At 40.6% G+C, this 24954-nt stretch overlaps 1 protein-coding gene across 1 annotated transcript in view; it reads right to left on the bottom strand.

Annotated features, from left to right (window-relative positions):
• csrnp3 (cysteine-serine-rich nuclear protein 3) overlaps positions 1-24954 on the bottom strand; it is a 35694-nt gene that overhangs the window by 7989 nt on the left and 2751 nt on the right. Inside the window, exon 3 of the mRNA XM_086145811.1 lies at positions 3645-3813. Coding sequence (XP_086001937.1) covers positions 3645-3807 — 163 coding nt within the window. The 5' untranslated portion in view covers positions 3808-3813. The remainder of the gene's footprint in view (positions 1-3644; positions 3814-24954) is intronic.

Here is a 24954-nt window from a genome sequence, read left to right as displayed (position 1 = left end):
CCTTTTTTTTAACCTTTAGTTCTAAGTTGGAAGATTATTGTGATCTTGAAATATTAAATAAAATTATATTTATTATTTTTCGACGCTCGAAATAACGTCACACTCGCAGAACCTGGTATACCCGCTAGCCGGTAAAGTCCCGATTTGCAGATGCTGTGCGCAGAAGTTCAGGAGCAGAAGTCCCATAAACCAGGTAAAATAAATATTTCTGAAGATATTTTGCAAATATTTGTTTTTTATTGTTTACTGACACAGTGATTTTTTTCGCGATTTATTTATAAAATTCAGGTCAAGGCTCCGCTACACGCTCTGAAAGCCCAAAGCTCAAAATGAGTTCATTACATAAATAAAATGTAATTTTCTCCGTAATACTTTGTGAATTTCGGAAGCAACACACGACACACTTGTTTATACAAAGTGTAAAGGTAATAAAAAGCAATATATACAGTGGTACCTTTATTTTAGACGTCAAAAAGTAATCGCGGCTCCCAGTGTTTTCTTTTCCGAGGAAACCGGAAGGGGTTGCCGACCCCTGGGCTAGCCGGTCGCTATCTTGGACTTCCTCCTGCGCACTAAAACCGTCAAAGTCGGTTCTTCTTCGGTGTCGGACTCGAACGGACTCAGAATTTCCCGGTCATTTCATCGGTCCGATGTGGCGAGGATAAATGTTTTAGCGGCGTGACGCTCATTAGCCCCCCCCCCCCCCCCCCCCAATAAAACCCATATATTAGCTGCATTGTTGTTTCAATTTAAAAAGTCGCAGGTTATCGTCCGGAAATGAGGGTAAATACTTTGTTCTTTACATAGTTGAATGTGCTGACAACAAAATCACACAAAAATGATCAATGGAAATCCAATGTATGAACCCATGGCAGTCTGGATTTGGAGCCAAAGTGGAAAAACACACAACAGGTTGATCCAATGTGGATGTAATCTCCTTAAAACAAGTCAAAATGAATCTTGCTTCCCAAGAGGACAGTTTGATTGACTTGGAGTTTATTTTTTTTTTTATTATTTTTTGAACAGTATATTTTGAGGGAAAATGACAACCTGTGATAACTTGCAAAATTCTGGACCGCTTAGCGGGTGAATGAACGAATTAAAACGCTATTATTAAATCTTTGACACTGTCGTTCATGCATACACGTGTTATTCGTGAGGGTTCATTTCTTCAAGGCTCGTCTCCTAATAAAACGCCGTCTGTTTTTGAATACAAAGTAGACTCGTGGTCGCCAATCCCGAAATCTCCCCGAGCGTGAATCTCCCGAGGCGTCCGTAAATGGAAACAAGCGGAAATGTTAATCTTCTGCCGTCCTCAGGTGTGACCTTTTCCTCCAGTAAAACCCCGTTCGGTCACCTTTCATCCGGCCTTTCCTTTTGACTCGACTTGATGTAATTAATTTAGCGCCGCGTAGCATTTCCAGGGGTGCATTTGCGGACATCGGTTGTTACGGCCATAATCAAATAACGTCGGTCGGCGTATCATCACGTAAAAAAAAAAAAAAAAAAAAACGTTTTCATTTGATTGCCCAGAATGCCTCCTGTGGCAGAGCAACCTTTTCTATTTTTACAAAAAAAGCCCAGGATCTATAAGACAAAGATAAATGTCTGTACGCTGTCAGTATAATATGTTTTTAAAAGTATCAAAATGTGGAGAAGTGATATTCAATTTATGACGCCATTTGTGTAAAGACGCATGGCTTGAAGGGAACACATTTTATTTTGCGCATGAGAAGACCATTATTTAAGGAAAGGCTTGAAATGATTGAATTTTGAGTTAGTTTGTATGCGTAGATCAGTCTCTTCCTAGTCTTTGGCTTACGACAATATCAATATTGACAATATCAATCTGATATGATCGCAAGTCGAGAGGTGGCGGAGTCTGATTCCCAATCAGAAAAAAATGCATTTGACTCTGAGGGGCAATTTGGGAGGCACATGGGGTAGCAGCATCAAACTGTGAATATCAAAGAATAAAATAAAAAAATGAAATCAAATAATTAGAAAAAATGAACAAATAACATACAAAATAAAATAAAATTAAAAAAAAAATATGCATTTATAGGTCGGTATAAATAAATTGTAAGCAAGGTCGCCCTACATTTATATAATAAACATAGTGCTCAAAAAAATAAAGGGAACACTTTAACAACACAAAATAACTCCAAGTCAATCACACTTGTGTGAAATCAAACTGTTTACTTAGAAAGCAACACGGATTCATAGCGACTTGTTTTAAGGACATTAAATTACAACACTGGATCAGCCTGTAGTGTTTTTTTCCACTTTGACTTGAAGTTTTTGAGTCTTTGACTCTCCATGGGTTAATAAATTTGATTTCCATTAATCATTTTTTGTGTATTTAATACATATTTAATTGGAAAATTTCATTCATTCAGATCTAGGATGTGTTATTTTAGTGTTCCCTTTATTTTTTTCAGCTGTGTATATCCTGGGCTGGAAGCGGGAGAGAGGTCCGAGGGGTCGGACGATGTAAAAGGCCGTTGTCTTTGGATGTAACGTCGACAATCTTTGTAAAATCTCAGTACACACAATATTTTGTGGCCCCCTGCCTGAAATCAAATCTTTGTGTTGTTGCGTTCTTTTTCACATGCATCTGGGTTTTTTTTTACGGTGGATTTCGTAAAATAAAAAAATAGATAAAAAAAAACGCATGGAAAAAAGGAAAGGTAACTTTGCAATGTATTTTTTGCTTCAAAATTTGAAAACAAAATGATTTTTTGATGAAAAAATGTCTAGCGACATTGTTAAAACAATCTTTTCTTTTCTTATTTTTATAAAAAACACAAAAAGGATAGCAAAAAGAAAACGGGCAAAATTAAAAAGATTGATTTAATAACCAGAATAGTCACCATTAGCCTTGTAAACATTATACATGCTACTAATCAATTTTCTAATAAATTCTAGTGGCAAATTTTCCCACAGTGACAAGATTTTCTCTTTTCCAACTCAACAATATTTTTAGGGTGTAATTTCATCAATTCTTTTTTAATAGTCATTTTTAATATCAATTTGTCATGTATTTTCTTAGACGAACAGTTCATTACATATAAAGATTTGTATAATTTACCTGTTTACCTCCTTTACACTAAAAGAAAGGAAAAATTTGGACTCAGCCCATACGTGGCCCCCGGACCAAAATGAGTTTGACACCCCTGCTTCAGACTCTTAAAATTATATTTTAAATGTGAGCTGGTGTTACACATCTGGGAATTATGGGCGGCAAAAGTCTCTCCTTCCAACTTCCAGAGCTCGACGCTTGTCCTGGACCTCACCACTAGATGTCACTGTGATGATCACACGCGCCTCCCTCTTCTAACTCTTACAAGTAGTCGAGTACTTATGACGGGATTTCAGAGGGCGGCCGTGTTTAACATCGTAGCACGATGCCGTTCGAAAAAGTCGATTTTTCGATTTCCTCGCGCTCCGATCATATGACAACTTCCCGACGGCAAATCGATGAGCTCCTCTCTCCCGTCGGTTCGCGGCCCCGAAACCGACCCGACTCTTAAAATCAGCCCTCCGACTCTTCGGCTAGTCGCCCTCCGACGCCAAAAATGAATCCCGCTATTAATAGAACGCGTTAGCCGCTGATTTTTTTTAAAAAAGACGCAGGTACTCACGGGCGAAAGGGCCCGAGGCGGAGGGGTTGACGCTGTCGCTGCTATCCCCGCTCTCGCTGCAGGAGACCTCATCGTCCGACTCCCGCAAAGAGGAACACGGGGAGGAGGAGGCTTCTACCTCCTCAAATTTCCTCTTAAGTATTCCACTCATGGCCCGCCGCATCAGCACCTGAAAAAGAAAGACAGCAGAGGGGCCACACATTATTTAATATCCAGTTTAGGGCTTTCATAATCCTCAACACACTCAATTAGCAATGAGACCCCACTGCTCCCCCACCTCCTCCCCTTCACACATGTGCAATCTCTCCCCCTCGCTCCCTCCCGGCTCCGGGGCGTCCCCCCCCCGGGCAATTGATCACCTTGGCACAAAGCGGCCGAGATAGAAAGAGAAAGCTGCTAATTACACACTACGACCGCCTTACAGGAAATTTATTTCGCTCCTTTGATTAGGCAGTCGTGGAAAAAAAAAAAAAAAAAATTGGGAGGCTTGACCAACTTATAAACAAACGGATGCGACGGCTCTACTGCGAAAACCGCCTTCTCAAGTATCTGAAAAAATTAATAATGATGTCTGAATAACAAATGAATATTGTAATTCTCATGAGGAGAGGCAGGGTTGCAGAGGTGTTGTTTTTTTTTTTTTCTTTTTTTTTTTTATGAATGTGTACTTAATGAACTGCAAAACATTATCTAATTGTATTTATTTTCTGCTGCTGCAGGAGGGAAACATGACTGAAAATATCCAGCGGCTTCAAAATTAATTATAGGCTGTCTTTTGGTTAGAGGGGGTGGTGATGGGGGGGGAAGAAAAAAGAAAAAGCATGCATTTAGTATTCATGTGGCATGTGGGTGCAACTGTGCAGGTGGGAGAGATGATGTGAGATTACACATCACTCTTAGGAAAAAAAAAATAAACAATTTGCATGCAGCAGCAGCAGCAGCAGAAAAAAAAAAGGTTAAAAATGTAAAAAAACAAAACAAAAAAAAACAGTCCTGAGATGACAGTAGGGTCTTGTAGAAATATAATTCACCTTATAATCTGCAGATAATAATCCCCAGACATGTGGAATTATCATCTGACTGTTGCACTCCACTTCATTTGCATACAGTAGTGTGTCGCACAATTCCTCCAAAATAAATGGGAAAAAAAAACAAAACAAACAAACATGAATCCACGTGGGCGCACGACAGACCGCGGTCGTCACGGCGCTCCAGACAGACGCTGTTGTGACAGACGTGACGAGGACCACTTCAATGTCAGTAAAAAGGGGATCCATTAACTCCCTCTGACTGATGCTGCAATTACAGGAATAAAACCAGAACTAGCTCATCCGTCACTTTGAACAACGGCGCGTCATCTTTGCACTCCAGCCGACTGGAACGACTGTCATACGATGCCATCACTGTCAATATGGAAACATATAGTTCACTTTGTCTGTGTGACATAATGTGGAGTTTGTTTGATTACATCGGGGTTTTGTCGTACACCATCTCCCTGTTTACACCCACACACACAAATCATTGTCTGGTTCTCATCGCTGTTTGGTTTTTTTTTCTGTAATTGAGTTTTTTTTTTTTTGGGGGGGGGGGGGGTTTATTTGTGTTTTATTCGCATTTTTCAGCGCCTCCCTCTGATGGTGTTCACTGGGATAAAATGCCATTTATAAAATTTGGCAACTTGTCAACCTCTATAATGCGGGAGAATTATACTGACAAGCAGCATGAAAATTCCTTCATTCGAGAAGAATGATTTCTACCAGCAAGACGCAAGTTGGCGGTTACAGGAAACAAGCCAAGAAATTAAAATGTGTATTGTTTTCTTTCTTTTTTTTTCTTTTTGTAAAGCCGAGCGGATATTGTTAAGAAAAACAACAACATCTGAATATTATCTGTATTTTTCTTTTGTCTGTTCCCGTTATCTAATATTAGCCGCTCTTATTAGATGTGATTGAATATTGGGTTAAAAAAAAAAAAAAAATCTTTCCTTTCATGTATTTAACCGAGCCTCCGTGCGTTTCTTATATTTCACCCGCCGCAGATGGAGTCTCATCATCCAATTCAGAATAAATCCGATAATTTGAACGGCGCTGCAAGCAAGGCGTGCAATGACAGGCAGCTTCTCTCTCTTTTCTCTCTTAGGACCCGGAGTCAGTAAAGACACCGTGCATCTTCGCCCAGTCCCGCTCTGTCTATCTGCCAGAGCAGCTTGTGTGGGAGTTTCATTCACAGAGAGAGACACTGTGTTTCATCTGTGCTCTGCTATCGAGTCATTACAGATGCAAATGCCTCCTGAGAGACGTGCGGCACTGAGAAAAAGAGGTGCAACCCGGGGAGGGCTACCGCCGCCGGCGAGAGGGTCATTGTTCCCAGAAGGCTTTGCTTTTTCTTTCTTTTTTTATTTTATTTTATTTTATTTTATTTTTTTGCGCGGTGACACGGCAGCCTTTGGAGAAACTCCAGTCAACCGCCTTAGATTTAAGGAACCGGGTCGAGATCACCTCATTGACAAGATGCTGCAGAAACGGGTTTAAGTTGCAAAAAGGAAGCTGATTATTCATCAAAAATAATGCATGCATGCATGCACAAATCCCTAATCAATACACGGCGGCGTCTCGATCCGATATGACTGCTGCTGTTTTTTTTTTTTGTTTTTTTTTGTTTGTTTTTTATCCATTTCCCCAAATAACCTATTTGTGTGCTGAGGTCTCAGCTGATGCTCCACTCACTTTGTCGAATTTATTCAATAAAGGGAGCATGTTTATTCCATAATGAACGTACCAGTGCTCCCATTTAATTTTATTACGTAACGTCTTTTACAGTTGAAAAATGAAAAGTTATAATTGCAGATCCGGCTCAATATTGAAAGCTGCAGAGCCGTAGGGGAAACTGGGTGGGGGGGTCTCTGTCATTTTGGTTAAAATAAAAAAAAAAATTAAAAAATCCAGAGACTGTTGCTCCTCTCCAACAGCTCTTTCTTTGTCTTCCTTGTTGCCTTACCACTAATCACTGCCGGGCAGCACACACTGTGGTACAAGGGAGAAAATCCCAGGGAAAATAATGCAGCAAAATCCAGTCTGGAAAGCCCCTCCCAGCGTCGGCCTCTCCGAGCACACACACACACACACACACACACACACATCAAACGCGGAAGCCAACTCTTCTCAACCGACAGCCTGCAACGACAAGGCTGTGGCGCGCTCATATTTAAAAAAAAACAAAACAAAAATAAAAACTGATTATTCCACTTCCACGTCATTCAAAATCACGAGAAATCATCACAGCATGCCCCACCCCGAGCGAGGAGAACAAGCCTGTGGCATCACACACCAGCCCTACAATTATTACACTCCCCTGTGTATGTGTGTGTGTGTGTGTGTGTGTGTGTTGGCCCTCTTAGGAATAACTGACCTGTATCCACTGGCAGACTGACTCCTCTCACCTCTCCTCACTGCAGCCCAGCCAGACAATAATAAATGTGGCCATTCAAAAAAAGGTGAAACCTGATGGATGAAGAGGTTCCCATTTTGTTTCAGTCCACTGACTTGCAGCGACCCCAAAAGGTCCATGGGTATGAGGAGAGAAAAAAAAAAGGGTGCAAGAATGTGTGTGTGTGTGTGTGTGAGAGACGTGCATTTTTTTTTTTTTTTTTTTCCAGCTCTGACTACACTAGTCGATATTTTATGCTTTATTGTGGCACGGTGACAGTCTTTCTCACTTTAACTCCCTCTTTGTCACTGGGTTCCTCTCTCTTTTTTTTTTTTTTTTTTTTTTTTTTTCTCTCGCTCTGTGGCCACACAAAGGCTCATTAGCCGGAGCCGACTGAAAGGCAGGAGCCTGACTGGAGCAGAGCGGAGTCAGCCTGCGAGATCACATGGGTGGGTTGTCTGAGAGAGAGAGAGAGAGAATCAGGCGTGCCTCCTCTCCTGCTGTCTGCAGATATTTTTACCCACATGAGCTGTGGAGGGGGGGGGGGCAGAAGTGCGGAGGGTAAGGGGGGGTCAGAGAGAGGGAGAATGACAGAATGTTAGGGGGGAAATGGATGAGGGGGTGTGTATTTGGGGGATAAGGGTGTATAGAAAGATGCAGGAGGGAGGGGGTTCTGGAGAGGAATAATAGGGGAGGAAGAGGACGGGGGGGTTGACAGAAATGGAGTAAAGATGGGAGAGAATATGTGCCGACTATCAAAACACGAGAAATAAGTGCTTAATGTCGCCTCTCCAGTCATAAATGTCTTTTTTTTTTTTTTTTTTTTTTTTTTTACTTGTTTCTACTCCGGGAACGCCATGTTGCGGAACGACGTAGGTGTGCGAGAGTCCGACAGCAAGAGGATGTGCTCGCATCTGTAGTTGCACGCCGCGACAACAAAAGTTCAAGGTGACAAAAAAAAGCAAGGGAGGAAAAAGAAGTGAGATAAAATCGATGTAAAGGGTTTGAACGGTGTCTAATGTTTGGTATAGAATCCAAAATAGTGTGTGTGTTTGTGTTCCTGTGAGAATAAGAACAACACGGTAGGGTGGCAAATGATAGCGTGCTGATTATTCACCAATCACCTTATTAAATGGTGTGTATGAGCATGAGTGTGTGTGTGTGTGTGTGTGTGCCACTGTGCCGGTGCATTAACACACTAATCCATTGATGAATGCATGTGCTTTCCATCAGGCTCACAGGAACTCTGGTTTCCGGAGCCCACCAACAATCATGATTTGTGACATTATAAATATTTTCACAAGCTAATCCCGGTCCAATATCCAGCTGACGCCAAGAAATGTGGAAATGTAAAGCTGCCTGTGCGATACATCAAACATTACACTAAAGGTTTCAAACATTAGTATTCAAACTTGTTAAAAAAATAAACAAAAAGTAGGGTGAGGTGCAATATTATATTATTAATATATTAGTGTTTAATATATAGCAGTATTGTTTGTTATGTTTGGTGACTCAATACATATAGGAATGAACACTTTAAATATCTTATAATATGTAATGTAATACATGTAAGACATATACATATATAATACATTACATATATGTGTATAATACAATACACATATATGTAATGTAATGTAATACATATATATATGTATTGCAGATCATTTTTAGATACATTTGCAATACACTTTATATCACTATATGTGCATCATAAATGTATATATACAATAAAACATTTAATGTATAAATTGTTGATATTAGTATAAATTTAATATAGCCTATGTTTCACATTTACATTTAACTGGACAAGAGAAGGTGTTATTCTTTATTTATGTTTATATATATTGTTATTTTAACAGGTCTTGTTTTTAATATTTTTACTACAACGCCGACATTTTTTTTCCGCTTATTTAAAGCATCATTGTAAGTATGCTTTTTCATGTTTGTTTTGGAACTCAATACGTGTATGAATGAGTACTTAAAATAACCAGTAGGAATGGAAGTGGAAAAAAAAAAAAACCCAAACAAGTCACAAGCAAGGGAATGTTTATATAAGACACTGGTTGTAGACCCGCTGTAAAGTCGCTTTCCACGGGAAAAATGGATGCCAATATTTGAACATACACTTGACAAGTACAATAAATATCAACATAAAGTATACGACGTCGTTCGCAGGAAATATGACCTGTCTGTACTGTAGTTAACATCCTCCCAGCATTTCCTATTTCAGGAAACTCTGTTGAGGAGGTGTGGGGCCTCAGCTCGTGAAGAATATCATTTCTGGCTCACGTCAGCGCAACGGCCCTGCACCATCTCACACAGGAGGCTGCTGCGGTTTCTCTTAATCCGGGACACTCGTCTGCTGCACGTGTTCGACCCGGTCGTCAATTTAGCCTTTTAATTCTAAAAAAAAAAAAAAAAAAAAGAAAAAATATTTGCACGACGTGACAGCGTCGCAGCCGGATGTGCGAAAGGTCGATTCGCCGCCGTCGCCGACCGTTAACGCTAAATCTTTCTTTTGCATTTTTAATAGCTCCGACAGTGCCTGCAGTCCATGCGGCTGTCGTTAAAGAGTTTCTGTCGAAGTTCGCTTTCTGTTCAAACTTACAGGGGATTAAAATCTGTTATTCTGCTTTGCGGTCTTATATTGAAAAAAATCCCGAAACAGCGAAACGCTTCGCGGCGCTCTTAAAGTAGCCACTGACTGTGCTTTTTCAGACCTGAGCCGCAGCAGGTGGCGCGCATTGAAATTTCACAGCTTCTTCACAGTAAACAACTGCTTGCCAAAATAGTGAAAATGAAGCCTGACTTCTGGACAATGGGGGGGAAAACGGTGGAGCAAAGACGAGCGGCGTCTCCGTAGGTTCACCCAAGCGACACCGTTGATTTCTTTAATATCCATCCGGCACGACGGTTTCACTAAACTTAGCGACAACGACCGATTCAAGCCTTTACGCCGATATGAATCCGGCGATCGGAGGGACGAACCGCTTCACCTGCATCCGGCTCAGTAGTAACCCTGCTCTAAACGTCCACTTTAAATGCGGTTTGAAGCGTGCTCGCCCTGGCTTTACCCATCATAGCCCGCTCTGACGGAAGCCCGTGCTTAAAAAAAGGGTTATAACACGGCTACGGCACGAATGCGACAGGATCGACCAACGCACGCAGGTAGCACAACGACTTAGCAGTGACGTGCAGTCAGTAGAGGCAGGGGAAGGCTGGGCCTCACCTGTTATCATGAAAAGACAAAAATCTAAAATGAATAAGTTAATTAGATGGTTATTTTTATTCAGTGATTTGTACCATAAAGTTATTTTCCACTCAACTTCACCATTTTTAGTTTAATTTTTCAAAATCGCTGAAAAAAAAAAAAATCACATTTACTCTTCAAATATGAAGAAGAGACTATGGATTGCACAAAGATTATGCTAACTGTGCCGGCATGCTATGCACTGAGACCATATTGCTGTTTCTGTGTATGTCACTATTAAAATGTTCAAACACTTTTAATATATGAACTTAATTTCCATAGTTTAGCTGATGTGTATAACGTCTTTCGTCAACAACCGTAACATTAAGTGAGGCACGCAGTAACGGTGCCTCATGGTAGGGGGCACTGGCGATCCCAGGGATCCTTCTTACTACTCGGCTACAGAATAATATAACTAGCAATAGCAAGCTAAAGTAAATATTCTTAGTCTTATTCTTATTCTTATATCATGCCTCACCAGCCATGAACCTCACCGCACGTCACTGATACATGCATATACAGGACTGTCTCAGAAAATTAGAATATTGTGATAAGTTCTTTATCTTCTGGAATGCAATTGCAAAATCAAAAATGTCATACATTCTGAAATCATTACAAATCAACTGAAATATCGCAAGCCTTTTATTATTTTAATATTGATGATTATGACTTACATCTTAAGAAAACTCAAAAATCCTATCTCAAAATATTAGAATATCATGGAAAAGTAATTTTTGTTTTTTTTGATCGCATTACAGAAGATAAAGAACTACATCACAATATTCTAATTTTCTGAGACAGTCCTGTATATACAGTATATATAAAATGCAACACCTGTAATTCATTTTGCCGCCCCTCTATGACTATCACAGAAAGCTGGAAATATCAGTGCCAGCAGGGCAGAACAACCAGTCCCTATAAAGATTTCATTAATGACGTTTACCCTCTTATTGTTTCCAGCCTCCTTTCGGAAAAAAAAAAGAACAAAAAGCACACCGGACTAAAGTAACATGTACTCAACTTGATTGTCAATTATTAATCCCGATAAGGAGAAAAATGCGGTACTGATTTTAATCCAGGTCTGAAGTAGTGTGCCTCTGAAACCGAATCCCCATGTTAACGTTTATAGAGTCTTACTATAGATATATATTAGATGTATAATTTTCTAACGCAATCACAGTAGATTATGCTCCCGCGGTTTCAGAATCCAAACAATCCGGTTCAAAACCTGACGGCACTTTTGACGGGAGCGCTGCGCAGGTCTGATTAAAACGCGTTTTTTTTTTTTTTTTTCGATTCCATTCTAAACTCGATGAAATTCCGTTCTGCTAAACCCGATTGGACAGAAAAACATTTATCAGGTACGTGAGATTATAATATAGAATGAATTTGTTGTTTTATTTGATCGCTTCCCACTGAGTGTTTGATGAAATGTGTTATTCGAAGGCCTCATCTGCATGCCGTTAATGATTCATCCTCCAGCAGCACAGATAGATGCTGCCCTGTTACACAAAATGCTGTGGAGATGGCATTTGTTACACCGTGGCGCTGGAGACGGTGACCTATTTTGCTCTGACTTTCATCGGCGTTCCTTAAAACAAAGAAAGTAATTGAAGACAGACAACACCCACGCATGAAAAAGGCTCTGGAGGGATCGGTAACTTTATTCGTGCAGCCATATTTTTATTGAGGTCATATGCAAAATAGGTAGATTAAAGGTAAACACAAGAATATGATTGCAATAATATCTCAAAAGAAATAAATCAGCTTCACTCTTTTGTTTGTCATGAAGTTCAAAATGATTCAACTAAGTATAAAATGCATATTATTTCTTTTTTGAATTGAAAAAAAATAAGAGGCATCGTCATTTTCTTAGAACCATCAACTCCAGTGTCCCATTTTAATGAATGTATTTATTTATTCATTTTAATTCAATAAGCACAGTGTTATCTGCTTTGGTTGCAATGATTCCAAAATGAATGGCTTTATGTGAAAATGTGTGGTCTATTGCAAATTCCTGTTTTTTGACACGGCAATACCTTTCATTACGAAATTGCGGTAATTAGTTGTTTTCAAATGAAATAGTTGTTCCTAATAATAGGCGAATATAATCGTTACTTTCTTGATGCTAATTAATAGGCATTTTCCCTGCACATTTTCCTGAGTCTCTTAATTTTTCTTAGCATTGAGGTAATGTCATCATTTCATTTCCTTAATATTTCCTAAATTGTTTGTTTAGTATGTTTCTCCAATTCTAAATACTCTTCTTTTGGTTTTGTTTTCGGTTTTACTCTTGTAATCTTACAGACAATTATCTTGACTGATATAATTATGCCGTAATTTAAACAAGTCAAACAGGAATATTTTTCTTTAATAGCAAAGAAGTGTGAAATTGAGATTTTTATCGCACAATCCAGCTCTAGATATAGATAATACAGCATATTATGTGTATATTTATTGTTCAGTACTGTCAAAGTACTATTGAGAAATGTTTTTTTTTTTTCTTTTCTTATTGACTCCGACCTGTCGTATTTCTCTCGAATCTTTGACGGTGCAAAGATGGGCAGAGGAAGGACAAACCACTGCAGCGCACCTGCATTGTTTATCACCATCACGGCAGCCATTACCCGCCTTAGCAGCTACGACGTTTACTTTGGAACGGGTTTATCAACCTTCAGTTTGGGCCCTGCACCGACAGAGAGCGTCTTTATCGGGTTTCATCGGCTGCACGTGTCATTTCCAACCTTCCGCGAGTCAGACCCCACGTGCAGCCACCCGTCGGCGCCCCGAACGCCAGGTGAAAAAGACACTGGTATTTTATCGGTCAGTTATAAAACCAAGGACGAACACAGAGATCTGCATTGAAAAATAAAAAAAAGGAAAAAAATCTGCAGTATATATTTAAATAAATATTTTTAAATACATATATTTAAATAAATATTTTTATTTAAGAAATAAAATCAAAAAGAATTAAAAAAAAAGAAATGAGCTTCCTTTGAACTGTGAATTATGAGGATAACTTCACAATCTAATAAGTCAAGCTAGATCAAGACACTATATTCATTACTGTACTATATTGCTTACTTGTTTATTATTCTATCAGTGCATTTGTAAACAGAATTTTTCAATTTAATTATCACCTTATTCAGTCAATGCCATTGATGTTTTTCATCAAGAATTAATTGGCGAAAAAATAAATGAAAGAACTTGTTTCTCTCGCAATATATTGACGCGTTCAAAATATTATGTTTGGCTTCACAGCTCGACATCTTTTTGTTACCCATCTATCATTTACAGAAAATGCATGTGACATATATCATATCTATTCAGCTCATTGGTCGTCTCCAGCCAGCCAATACATTGTGATTATACCCCGCGGACATTAAAATCAATCCAAAATTGAGTTTTCGACACAGTTACGCGGTCGCGGAACAAAGAATTGGCTCCTCCGCCTGCTCAGAAACGATTAATAAAAACCCTTTCATTGTACGTTTGCGTCTCATATTGTCACCGAGTTTACCTGATTGTCGCCATATGTCCCCGTGTCCTCTCGATGACTCACCGAACACGACGGCGCGGCAACCGGCTGCAGGCTTTACTGAAAATTGGGCCTGTGAGAGTTCCTAAATCCTCCGACTGGTTATACAAGGTAATTAGTTTGCGGATATGGGTTGTTCAAATGTATTGTTTGATGTGTGTTGGAGCCCGTGGTGATGTGACTGCAGTGTCTGTAAAGAGCCGTCGCAGAAATTCTACTGGGCTGTCGGAGGGGGTTTATTTGATATTATGGTTCCGGTGATTTTATTTTCCGTTCTTTATATAGGTCAAGTGCAGAGGCCTTCTAGTTTTCCATCACTGGGCGCTGAAGATCCCGATCCTTGATACGCACGACTCTCCCCTCCCCTGCAAGGTGAAATATGCACGGACACAGCAACCTGTCTGCTATAAAAACATATGCATCAAAACCTTACTATGTAAGCACATTTATCAAGCATCAAATGAAACCGAATCCTCGCAATGTGGTGTTGGACATGAAGCAGAATGCGCTTTTTTTTTTTTTTCAATTTGCCCGTGGCGACTGCTTATGTTAAACTACCGATGTCTGCGTTGCCCATCACCTGGTTTTTTTTTAGACGCACCGTAAACCTCATGCATTAGGCATAAGATCTGCTCGGAGTCCTGTTTTTTTTACGAGCTCATTGGAATTTTCAACCGCATTTCGGTGTCACGGAGAGGATCTGAGACGTGGCGGGGAAATGCGAAGTACACGTTTATAATGCTTTCGCTTGACGTCCACTTAGCGCGCATGAAAAGAAACGATGCAGATCATTTAGTTCTAAGAATTCAGAGATCAGCATGCGTCTTCCCATACTTCTCAGCCATGTCACATTATACTCTCTGCAAAGTTTAAGATTCATACGGTACAACCAGCGGACGGTTGCTTGTCTAGAATGGAAAAGACAGCGATCTGCTCTTTATGCAATCTTCTCCCGCATTTGGCTAAAAAGACGTTTCAAGATTTGCTATCTAACTGATGAATCCGAGTATATAATGGATCTCTCGTGGCACAGAGACCACGGAAAATGCCACTTGGAACTTCCTGATATTTATATTTGATGATTATTTCTTCAATTCGCTCCTAAATTTCTTAACGTGACATTTGACGAACGATCGTGATTCCTCTTTGTTGGAACTAACGGTCGCCAACGTGCAGGTGAGGATGTGTGAGATCGAAATACGATAAGTCCTCCCGACTAGTTGCACGAGGTCGACAGTTGCGTTTGACCGCAATGCATTATCATTCCGATAATCAGGGTTGCATTTTGCGTGTGTGTGTGTGTGTGTTTGCGCTAAAACGACCGGCAAAGCAAAACGTCAGCACATCGTGAACTAACTACGCAAGCGAATTGGGCCTTAGCCTCAAAAATGTCGTCAATGGAACGAGGAAGCGCGTCCGCTAGATGTGACACCGACAGGACTCTTGGTTCGTCACCTGAGAGATCGAACAAAAAAAAAACAAAAAAAAAAACAATAATGTAGATTTCCTCCGCCGTCGACGTTTTCTAATTGGCTCATTCACTTGACTCGAGTAATCTCGGTCAAAGCTTGTTTAATGACAAAGAAAACAACCGGGGTTTTGGTCTGTATCTCGCCAAAGGTGCCGTCTCCCCGCGGCAGTGTGTAAATCATCTGGAGCAGCAGTTGTCTGCAGGCAAATACACCTCCCTTTTTTCTCACCATTATTACATGGCCACTGAGTGCAATAAAGATAAGAAGGCTGTGCCATTTTCTCCTCACGCCGCGATCCTTTCCTTCATATAAGGAATTTCAGCCCGGCTCGGCAAATATTTAAAGTATGACTCGGACGTTCATTTTAATCTTATGATCCCCGAAAGATTTTTACGTAAATCGTGATATGTAACTGGCAAGCCGTCACGCAGCGATTCTTAAAAGTAGTTTTCGTTTTGAATTTCTCTTTCGTTTCTTTTCGCCGATGCAGATGAATAATAAGTATTAATGAATGTGTCCAGTTCCATGGTTAGTTACTGAGACAGCTTTCTTTGTGTTTTCACTGAGATAAATACAGCTTTCTTCAGTTTTAGCATTAAATCATCCATGATTTTATGCCTTCTATTTTAACCAAGTTTACTCTCCACCTTCATAATCATGTAAGCGTAGAAGACAAACAATTTCTCCTTAATATCAGCGTACTATTGTTGTTGTCTTTGCGTTATTGTGATACGAAATTGCATAATCGTCTCGAACGCTGTTGGGCTTTCTGTGAATCAAACAAATGGGCACCCATTAAAAAATATTTGGAGAGTTGAAGATATTATCTCTATTTGACTGAGTTAGATGGTTTTTTTTTTTTAGATTTATTTTATTTTTCGCATTGCTATTGAGGAAATAAGTGACCTATAAAGAATATTGTATAATGTGTATCTTGTTATGAGGTTTTGTAAGAATGTCTGTGACTCTGTTAAGGAACCTGTTCTAATAAATGTTCAAAAAAAAAAAAAAATCATCCATGATTTTATGCCTTCTATTTTAACCAAGTTTACTCTCCACCTTCATAATCATACAAGCGTAGAAGACAAAAAAATTCTCCTAAATATCAGCGTACCATTGTTATGCTTGCAACGATTTTGAGATTGTTGTCTTTGCGTTATTGTGTTACGAAATTGCATAATCGTCTCGAACGCTGTTGGGCTTTCTGTGAATCAAACATCATTTATTTCTTCGTTTTAGAATTCGATCCATCCCGGCGAAAACCGTAGCAGGGAAATACGGACTCGAATGCCGGTTTCCCCACGAGCGCAGTGTTTTTTTTTCTTATCTTTTACCACAAGAGATCGAGTTTGCGGGGCAGGTTTCGACATCCCGTATCTGAATCGACCATTCAATATGGTCGCTAACATCACACGCCACTCACGCTTTTTTTTTTAAACAGCGCAGATGGCAGGGCAGATCGTTTTATTAATTTTCATTTTCAAAAGAATTTATTCCCCCGGCCCCCCTCGGCCGACCCTGAGCGACTGAGGGTGCGTCTCGGCGGAACCGACTGATGGGATCACAGAGCGGAGACAAACCCTGAAACCACAAAGGATCCCCGAGCCCCGCGGAGGTTGTGTTCCAACTCATCCATCACTGGTGTCACGCACGGCCATAAAGGCAACCTTGAAAAGAGGAGATACAGAAAGCCGAGCACGGAGCGAAATCAAGAGATATTTAGAAAAGGGAAGGTAGGTCTCAGCTGGACTCCCCTGAGGACAGGCTGCGGCCTGGATGATTATACAGCAACAGATGATGTCAGCGGAGGATCCCTGCCACTGAGTGAAAAAACACAAACAAACTGTCTGGAAAATTGCAGACACTTGTTACGGTGAACTTCGGAAACCGGGGGTGAGGAAAAAAAAAAAAAGAGATTTATTTTCGTAAATAACCGTGCTGATAAAATAAAAAAAAAAAAAAAAAAAAAAACAGGTTTTAGTGAACTCCTGCCAGGAAAAAAGGGAAAAAGTCATGCTTTTTGCAGGTGCAGGATCAAACTGTTTGCACACGCGATAAACAAAGACGCTCGCAAGGCCAGTGAGGATCACGACATCCCCCCCCCCCCTCCTCCTCCTCCTCCTCCCTTCCTCCCTCCGCCGCCTCCAAAGACTTCCCTCAGAAACACAGGCGTACAAAAGATAAAACCGGAGCCTTCTGCAGACCTCTGCTATCTGCAGTCGCAGTGATGAACCCGACTCGGATGGATGACCGACACCGGTGAAAAAACGGTCACCTGATCCACAGAAAAGCCGATGTCATGCCGCGACAAGTTATCGCCAACTGCGTCCAAAAAGACGTTCTCACTCAAATGTTCCCTCGAAGCTGCGCAACCGCGCAATTGCGCGCTGCTCGCGCACTCTCAGAGCGCAAGAAAACCAATCCGGCGCACTGCAAATGAATTAGATATATAACCTTTTTTGTCTGTGTCATTTTGCAGTGTAACTCAGTGAGTGACAGTTGTCCAGCCAATCATAACACACGATGCAATTACGCTACGCAGCCAATCACGGCATTGACCGTAATCACGCACGTGCTCTGCCCATACATGCTATACAGAATATTCTTGTTTTTCGCAGGGGTTACGTTCCAAAAAGAACCCGTGATGGGCAAAATCCGTGAAGTAGAAACCTTTATTTTTTTTTTTACAATTATTATACTATTAGATACTCTATTATACATTGAAAAGAAAGAACAAACCATTTTACAGGCTCCATCATTTGTTTCCCAAATAAAAGTACTGTACTTTAGAAACATTTTTTTTCAACAAATAACTTCTGTACTGTTCTGTCAAATAATAATCTTAATCATCAATTTGAACAGAAGGCTTCAAATTGCAGAGATTAGCATCGCCCACCGCGACCTTATTGCTGCTGCGAAACTTATTGCTGCTGTCGTCCTTATGTTTTTTTTCTTCCTTCTTTATGGAACGAACGGAAGATTCATTAATTCCGTGATGCCGACCTACAGCCGCATAGCTTTTACCTTCCCTTAGCATGTCCAGAAGTTTAACTTTATCTGCGATCGATAGCATCTTCCGCTGCCTTTCGGGCCCTGCCGCGGGTGCTTTTGTCGGTCCAGAGCGTTTTGTCAACATTATGGGTTTTAGAGAAACTCAAAATTGCAAGAGAATTTGCACGTACGTAATGTATATTTGGCAAGCTGTTTCATATACGTGTACATATTAAACTGCGACGTTATTGACGCACAGGTAGATAAGAAGCGGAGTGACTTTTTAGCCAATCAGAATGCAGAACACAATGCACGATGCAAATCCGTGAAGTAGCAAAACCATGAAAGTAAACCGCGTTATAGCGAGGGATCACTGTATAACAATAATAACAGCGTGGCGGGGATAATGCTAACCCCTTATCAAAGTAGCAAAGTAAAAAAAAAAAAATGCGGTTCTTTTAAGTTGGAATGGCTGTCGGATTACGCGCAAATAGTAGAACAAGCGGTGAAACTGAGATTTTTTTCTTTTTCAAGTGAGAAAGGTCTGCTCCGGAAAAAAAAAACACGCAGCCAAGCTAAAGTAGTACATTTTCTGATGGAAAAATATGAACTAGATGGTGATACTGATGTGTGGCCACAGCGTGCACATCTGATGTCGCTCACAGCGATTGTCTCTCAGGTTGTCTGAAGGCCCAGACGGATGAAAAATTGGAGGGAATATTTGTCTCACTCCTCAGCTCCGCACCGAGAGACGTTCAAAACGGTCGTGATCGCGAACATGGTCTTCCAGGCACCCGTGGATGTTGGACTGGCTGCACTTCGCCGGATTATATATAGTTTACTTGGCATAAAAGCGTCAGCGGTGAGGAGTTCCGACCGATATCCAACCAATCAGCCGGCAAGGCTCATGACACACATAAAGACTCTCTGAACAGCAGCGCCGGGCCGCCTAGCATGCTAAGGACCATAATATCCTGTGCAGAGGGGGTTGCAGCCCGATTCCTAGATTAGACCTCGAATGGAAACAGGAGTCATTAGACATTTGTTTGAATCTGCATGTTCCTATCATGTCAAGGAACAATGCAACGAAGGGCCGATGATCAACACAACGTGCACGTTGATATCCGCGTGTGGAATATCACAAGTCAGACAATCGAGTGTTTTTGTTACTCGGTGCATTCATTTGAGAGCAAGGCAAGATGGGTTATTATTATAATTAGTAGTAGTAGTATTTGTATTATCATCATTATATCATTAGTTTCCCGAATTCACAAAGAAGGATATAATTAGAATTATTATTAGCAATAATAATAATAAAAATAATAACAAAGAAATACAGCATAGAGAAAACAAAAAGAAAATCGAGACAATCATATAATCGAGTGTTTTTGTTACTCGGTGCAAGTATTTGAAAGCAAGGCAAGATGGATTATTATTATCATTATTATTATATTAGTAGTAGTAGCAGTAGTAGTAGTATTATCATTACATCATTAGTTTGATGAATTCATAAAGAATGATATATATAAGATTATTAGCAATAATGATAATAATAATAATCATCATCGTGAAGAAATATAGCATAGAGAATAGAAAAAAGAAAATCGAGACAATCATATAATCAAGTGTTTTTGTTACTCAGTGCATGTATTTGAAAGCAAGGCAAGAGTCATTATTTCATTAATTCATTATTATTATTAGTAGTAGTAGTAGTGGTAGTAGTAGTAGTAGTAGTAGTGTCACTATATCATTAGTATAATGAATTCATAAAGAATAATATATATTAGATTATTAGCAATAATGATAATAATAATCATCAAAATCATGAAGAAATACAGCGTAGAGAAAACAAAAAGAAAATTGAGACAATCAAGTGTTTTTGTTACTGAGTGCATATATTTGAAAGCAAGGCAAGAGGGATTACTGTTATTAGTAGCAGTTATAGTGTTTGTATTATCATCATTATATCATTAGTTTAATTTATTAATAGAAAATGATGTATAATTATAATTATTATTAGCAATAATAATAACAATAATAATTAAGAGATACAGCATAAACAAAAAGAAGACTGGAAAAATAATTGTTGATTTGATGGAATAAAAGCATGACTGAGAGTATTTTCTCCTTTCCAGGCGAGTAAGAAGTAGGCACAAAATTGACAAAGACATCTTTACTACTCGTTTAGTAATAGCTATTTTAAGAGTCGACATCAATTATGATCGATAGTCATATATACAAATGAACATTTATTCAACTATAAACAAGATTTATGTCCGATATTTATCCGTGCCTTTCTTCCTCCACAAACATCCTCTGATTTATAAGTATATTTATGCCCATGCATGAATGTATGTGCATATTGGCATACCGGCACTGCATAGCAATGAGAGACTTTTTAATGAGTAACCTGACTTTCTATTTTCCCCCGTGATACAGGCTGTATCGCAGTTGTTGAGGAAATCAGTTATCATCATATGACAGTATCTTATATGTTAATATATTGTATTCTTGAAGCTGGTGTTTGAAGGTATTTGTTTATTGTTTGCGGTGGAACAATTATTTTCCTGTTATTTTAATTTTCACACTGACTTTATCTTCATTTTTGCATATTCCTTGATTATTGCTGTCAGACAATTAAAAACAAGCAGCGGCGTGGTTATTCGCACGATTATTGACGTTTTAAAATTTGCAGTACATTATTGGCTTTGGATAATTCATGCGTTACATCAAAACAGCGCCTGCAACCATGACGCGCAATCACACAATGCATACATGATAGATAAATTATAGATTCTAGATGCCTGTCTGAACAGGATGCTAAAGTTAAATAACATTCTCCCCTGTATGCGCCACCGCTTGACACATTTGCGACGGGTCCGACGTGCGATTGCGACGCCCGACGCTCTGCGGAAAGAAAGATACCTGACAATGACGGCGACAATAAGCATTCGCCGCTCCTCCGTTGTCCCACAGGCAAAAGGTCAGATGGACAAATTATGCAAATATATAGCGGTAATTGTCAAACGCGGTCATCGTCACTCCGCTTTTGAAAATATAAACAAGGGGGGAGAGAGGAGGAAAAAAAAAAAAAAAATCCACAATTACACACAAAAGAATCCATTTATGGAAATGTACCAACATCTACAGATTTATGCAAATGAGACTTCACATGCTCTCTGTACATTTGTTAACTTGCACTCGCCCGAGGCTGCAGACAGATCTGCTCCACACACATTAAAGAAGGGGTTGGGGAGGTGGGGAGATGGAAGGGATGGAGGGATGGAGGGAAGGAGGGAAGGAGGGAGGGAGGGACGGGGGCGCAGCCCACTGCTGAGCACTCAGCACACGGAGGAGCTGCAGCCTCTCTCCGCAGTTACTGTACAGCCGAGTGCCGGGAACGATTGATCTGTTCTTCCTCATCTTAGAACAATGGAGGAGAGGAAGCGAGGCTCCTTATCAACAACTCCAGTACAAAGCACGGATGACCACTGCCCGTCGCGCCATCGCTTCCTTTGTATCGCAGGCCCAATTAGCCGGAGACCGTCGACACCGACGTAGGCGACCGCTTAGCGATTTTATTGCAATCGTGACGTTTTTTTTTTTTTTTTTTTAAGTTATATGATTCCACGGATAATTACACTGTTTTTTTTTTTGTTTTTTTTTTGAATCCTCATCTATCGGCGAACGAATAAAATCAGCAGATTTACACCTGCGCAAGACGCCGATAACGAGTAATCCGGAGTGTTTGCGGTCTCTGTTGTTACAAGGGGAGATCAAAAACCCCCATCGCGGGCGAGTACGAAAGCACAAGCACCACATTCAGACTAATGTTTTGATTTGCTGTAATTCAAGTCACACAGCAGCAGGCATAATCAGGTACCCTAACCCTCGTGTCAATCACAATGCTCACCTACATTATTCATGGCTCTATTTTTTATTTATGACTATATTTTCCCATGCCACCTCAAAGTTCGCAAAAGCCGGTTTGCTGGCAGAAACAGAGCTGCCAAAGCATTTCATCGAGACAGAGCCGCTTTCATCTCTCGCACAGGCTGGGAAAGCTGTGGGATGCGGGGCTCGTATTCTGCAGACAAGACTTATCATTTATATATAGCCGGTATCGTGTCGAGATCTTGAATCGTTTTTATATATGCAAAACATTCACACTGTTTTCTGGGAAAAAATTGCAAAGTAGGCCAGCTTAGCATGTAATTACACAATATGGCGAATTACGGCGCGGTGATAAATCTGTATCGTCGTAACATCCTTTAAGATGTTTTTTTTGGGGGGGGGGGTTTAGCTGTGTTTGGAAAGTGTTAAGAACGAGACACAATATCGCAGATTCGTTTTCTCATCGATCTCGAAACGTGTTTTTGATGATGAAGTGATGAAGAATAGCCTGTGCCTGGCAGACTCAAAACTGGGAAAAGTTAGCCCGAGGCCGACAATCGCTAAAAGATTTGTATAGAAAGTATTGAACATCCGCGCGCGCCTGACCTTTTGCTAATAACGTCGTATCGGAAAATATTTCCATCGCGAGGAAAAGGCGTTTTCAACACCTCCTGAACAGAGCGTCTCATTTGGAGATGAGTTCCTTGAGATAAGCGACCCGTTTCACCTCACGCCCTCCCCTAAACCTTCACGATAAACATGAAGAAAAGGAAAAAAAAAGGAGCGATGTGAAATTAGTATCTGCAGAAAACAAGCAGGACGTCTGATGTGTGCGGTTACTTGTTCAGAAGCCGTTCGAAATGTTGGGAATCAATCGGGGAAAAGGATAGTTTTACAAGAGGGGGAAAATCGCGCGAGATCACATATACGGAGCGGAGATTCGACCGGGAAACAAATTCGGATATCGTACGGGTCCGTTTAAGAAGTTCTCCTTTGAATCTTACTGTCGTCGCAAGAGTTTCCTGTTTCATAGAGAGATCAGTGGAGCCAGAGGATCTTACATGAGGATCAGAGAGATGCGAGAGGAAGACTATTTCCCCCGGAGTCCGGCCGAAGAGGTGGTTAAAACTCAAAACGGGCGATTACGTGCGGGAGAAAAGGCACGTCCGACAAAGAAGAGGGAATATTTTGCTAATCTGGAATATTGGCGAGCTTTAAAAATCATCTCATCAACGCATAAAAGAACCGGTGTCACTATTCGACCCCGACATCTGATCGGGAATCCGAACCCGAACGGTGCACGGAGAGCGTTTGACTCCCTGATACGAGGGCAACGTTTCCGAACGCTCGTGAATTATTTAGCCGGAGCCCCGGAGTGCATAATCACGATTTTGTTATGTGATGAAAATAAATAATTAATCTGGGAAGAAAAAAAAATATATATATATCGTTGAACATATTTTCTTTAATAGTTCTTTATCAGATATTCTTAACAAGCCGCTCGTGCCGTCGGGGAATAAGAATATCAGTTGCGAAACAAGACTGGAATTGGCAAACGAAATGAATCATTACGAAATATGCTAATGTCTCTCTGCGCTCATAAAGGCCTATATAAAGCATTTATGTCATGACACGATGCACAGTTATGAATGAGCACACATCGCGGCAGTTAATTTCACTTAATGAAGTACCGTCAGACAAAAGATACAGAAAAATGTCATGGCAACGTCAGAGGAGAGCACAACCCGGAGCCATAAAAGCCTCCGGCTCAGCCAGGAAGGAGCCGAGGACACAAAAAGGAGTTGCATCAAAAGCCTCTAAATTGAACCGTGAACCCTGCTGAGACTCACGGAGCCGTTCGCTAATCGTAAAAAAACGCGGCTATTCCTTTATGTCACGTCGCGACCCTCTAATCCTCTGACGCGGCGATTTTTAATTCAAGGTGTTTGGTTATTATATCGCACACATGAGAGAGAGAGACTCCATAAATAATGTCACTTATCTGATCTGCGTCCAGCGGGGTGTAAAACACCCCCGCCGGACTTTTTAAGAGACATTATCGCTCGCCAGGATCGTTTCTCTCGTGTTTGATTAACCCTCCATGCGAAGCGCAATCCAGGAAAACCTCTTTTTTTTTCTTTTTTTTCACACCCCGACCTTTGACCCCGCGCGGAAAATCCGCCCGGGTCAAGCTACAAAGACGTCAAAATCCTCGTCTCTCCCCCGGCTCTTTATTTGTTTTTCAAATGAAAAACAAATAAAAGCGAGCGGACTCCCGCCGGGAGACTCCCCTTAGTTGTGTCGAGCCATAACACCTTCCCTGTGAATCTTTAATGGACGACATTCACCGTTATCAGGCTTCGGCCATCTGTGCGACAGTATGTAATGGCAGCGCCGTTGAATCGCTTATTCAAATAAGTCGGGGTTTTTTTCCCACAACTAAACACACCAACTCGATGTCCCGGCGTCCTTTATACTCTCTGCCACGTGTTACTGATTAAAATCCCACTCCTCTGAGAACCGGCCGCCGATAGATCCGGGAAACAGATGGGTCGGGGAAGAAAAAAAAATACAGTCGCCATCTCCTGCACCCGCGCCACCTCCTCACCTTTTAGATCTCAATCACAAAGATAGGATACGCTGCGATTGTGCACTTGCGGTTTAAATCCATTTTTTTGTTTTTTTTTGTTGCACAGCAATAGGCAAAAGATACCGCCGCATTTATAGCCAATGTGA

This window comes from Fistularia commersonii, chromosome 4 (assembly GCF_037954325.1).
Source record: "Fistularia commersonii isolate RoL2024-O1a breed Wild chromosome 4, RoL_Fcom_v1.0, whole genome shotgun sequence".
NCBI classification, from domain to species: Eukaryota; Metazoa; Chordata; class Actinopteri; order Syngnathiformes; family Fistulariidae; genus Fistularia; species Fistularia commersonii.
The sequence above is the reverse complement of the archived record's forward strand: the minus strand, read 5'-3'. Positions and strand labels throughout refer to the sequence as shown.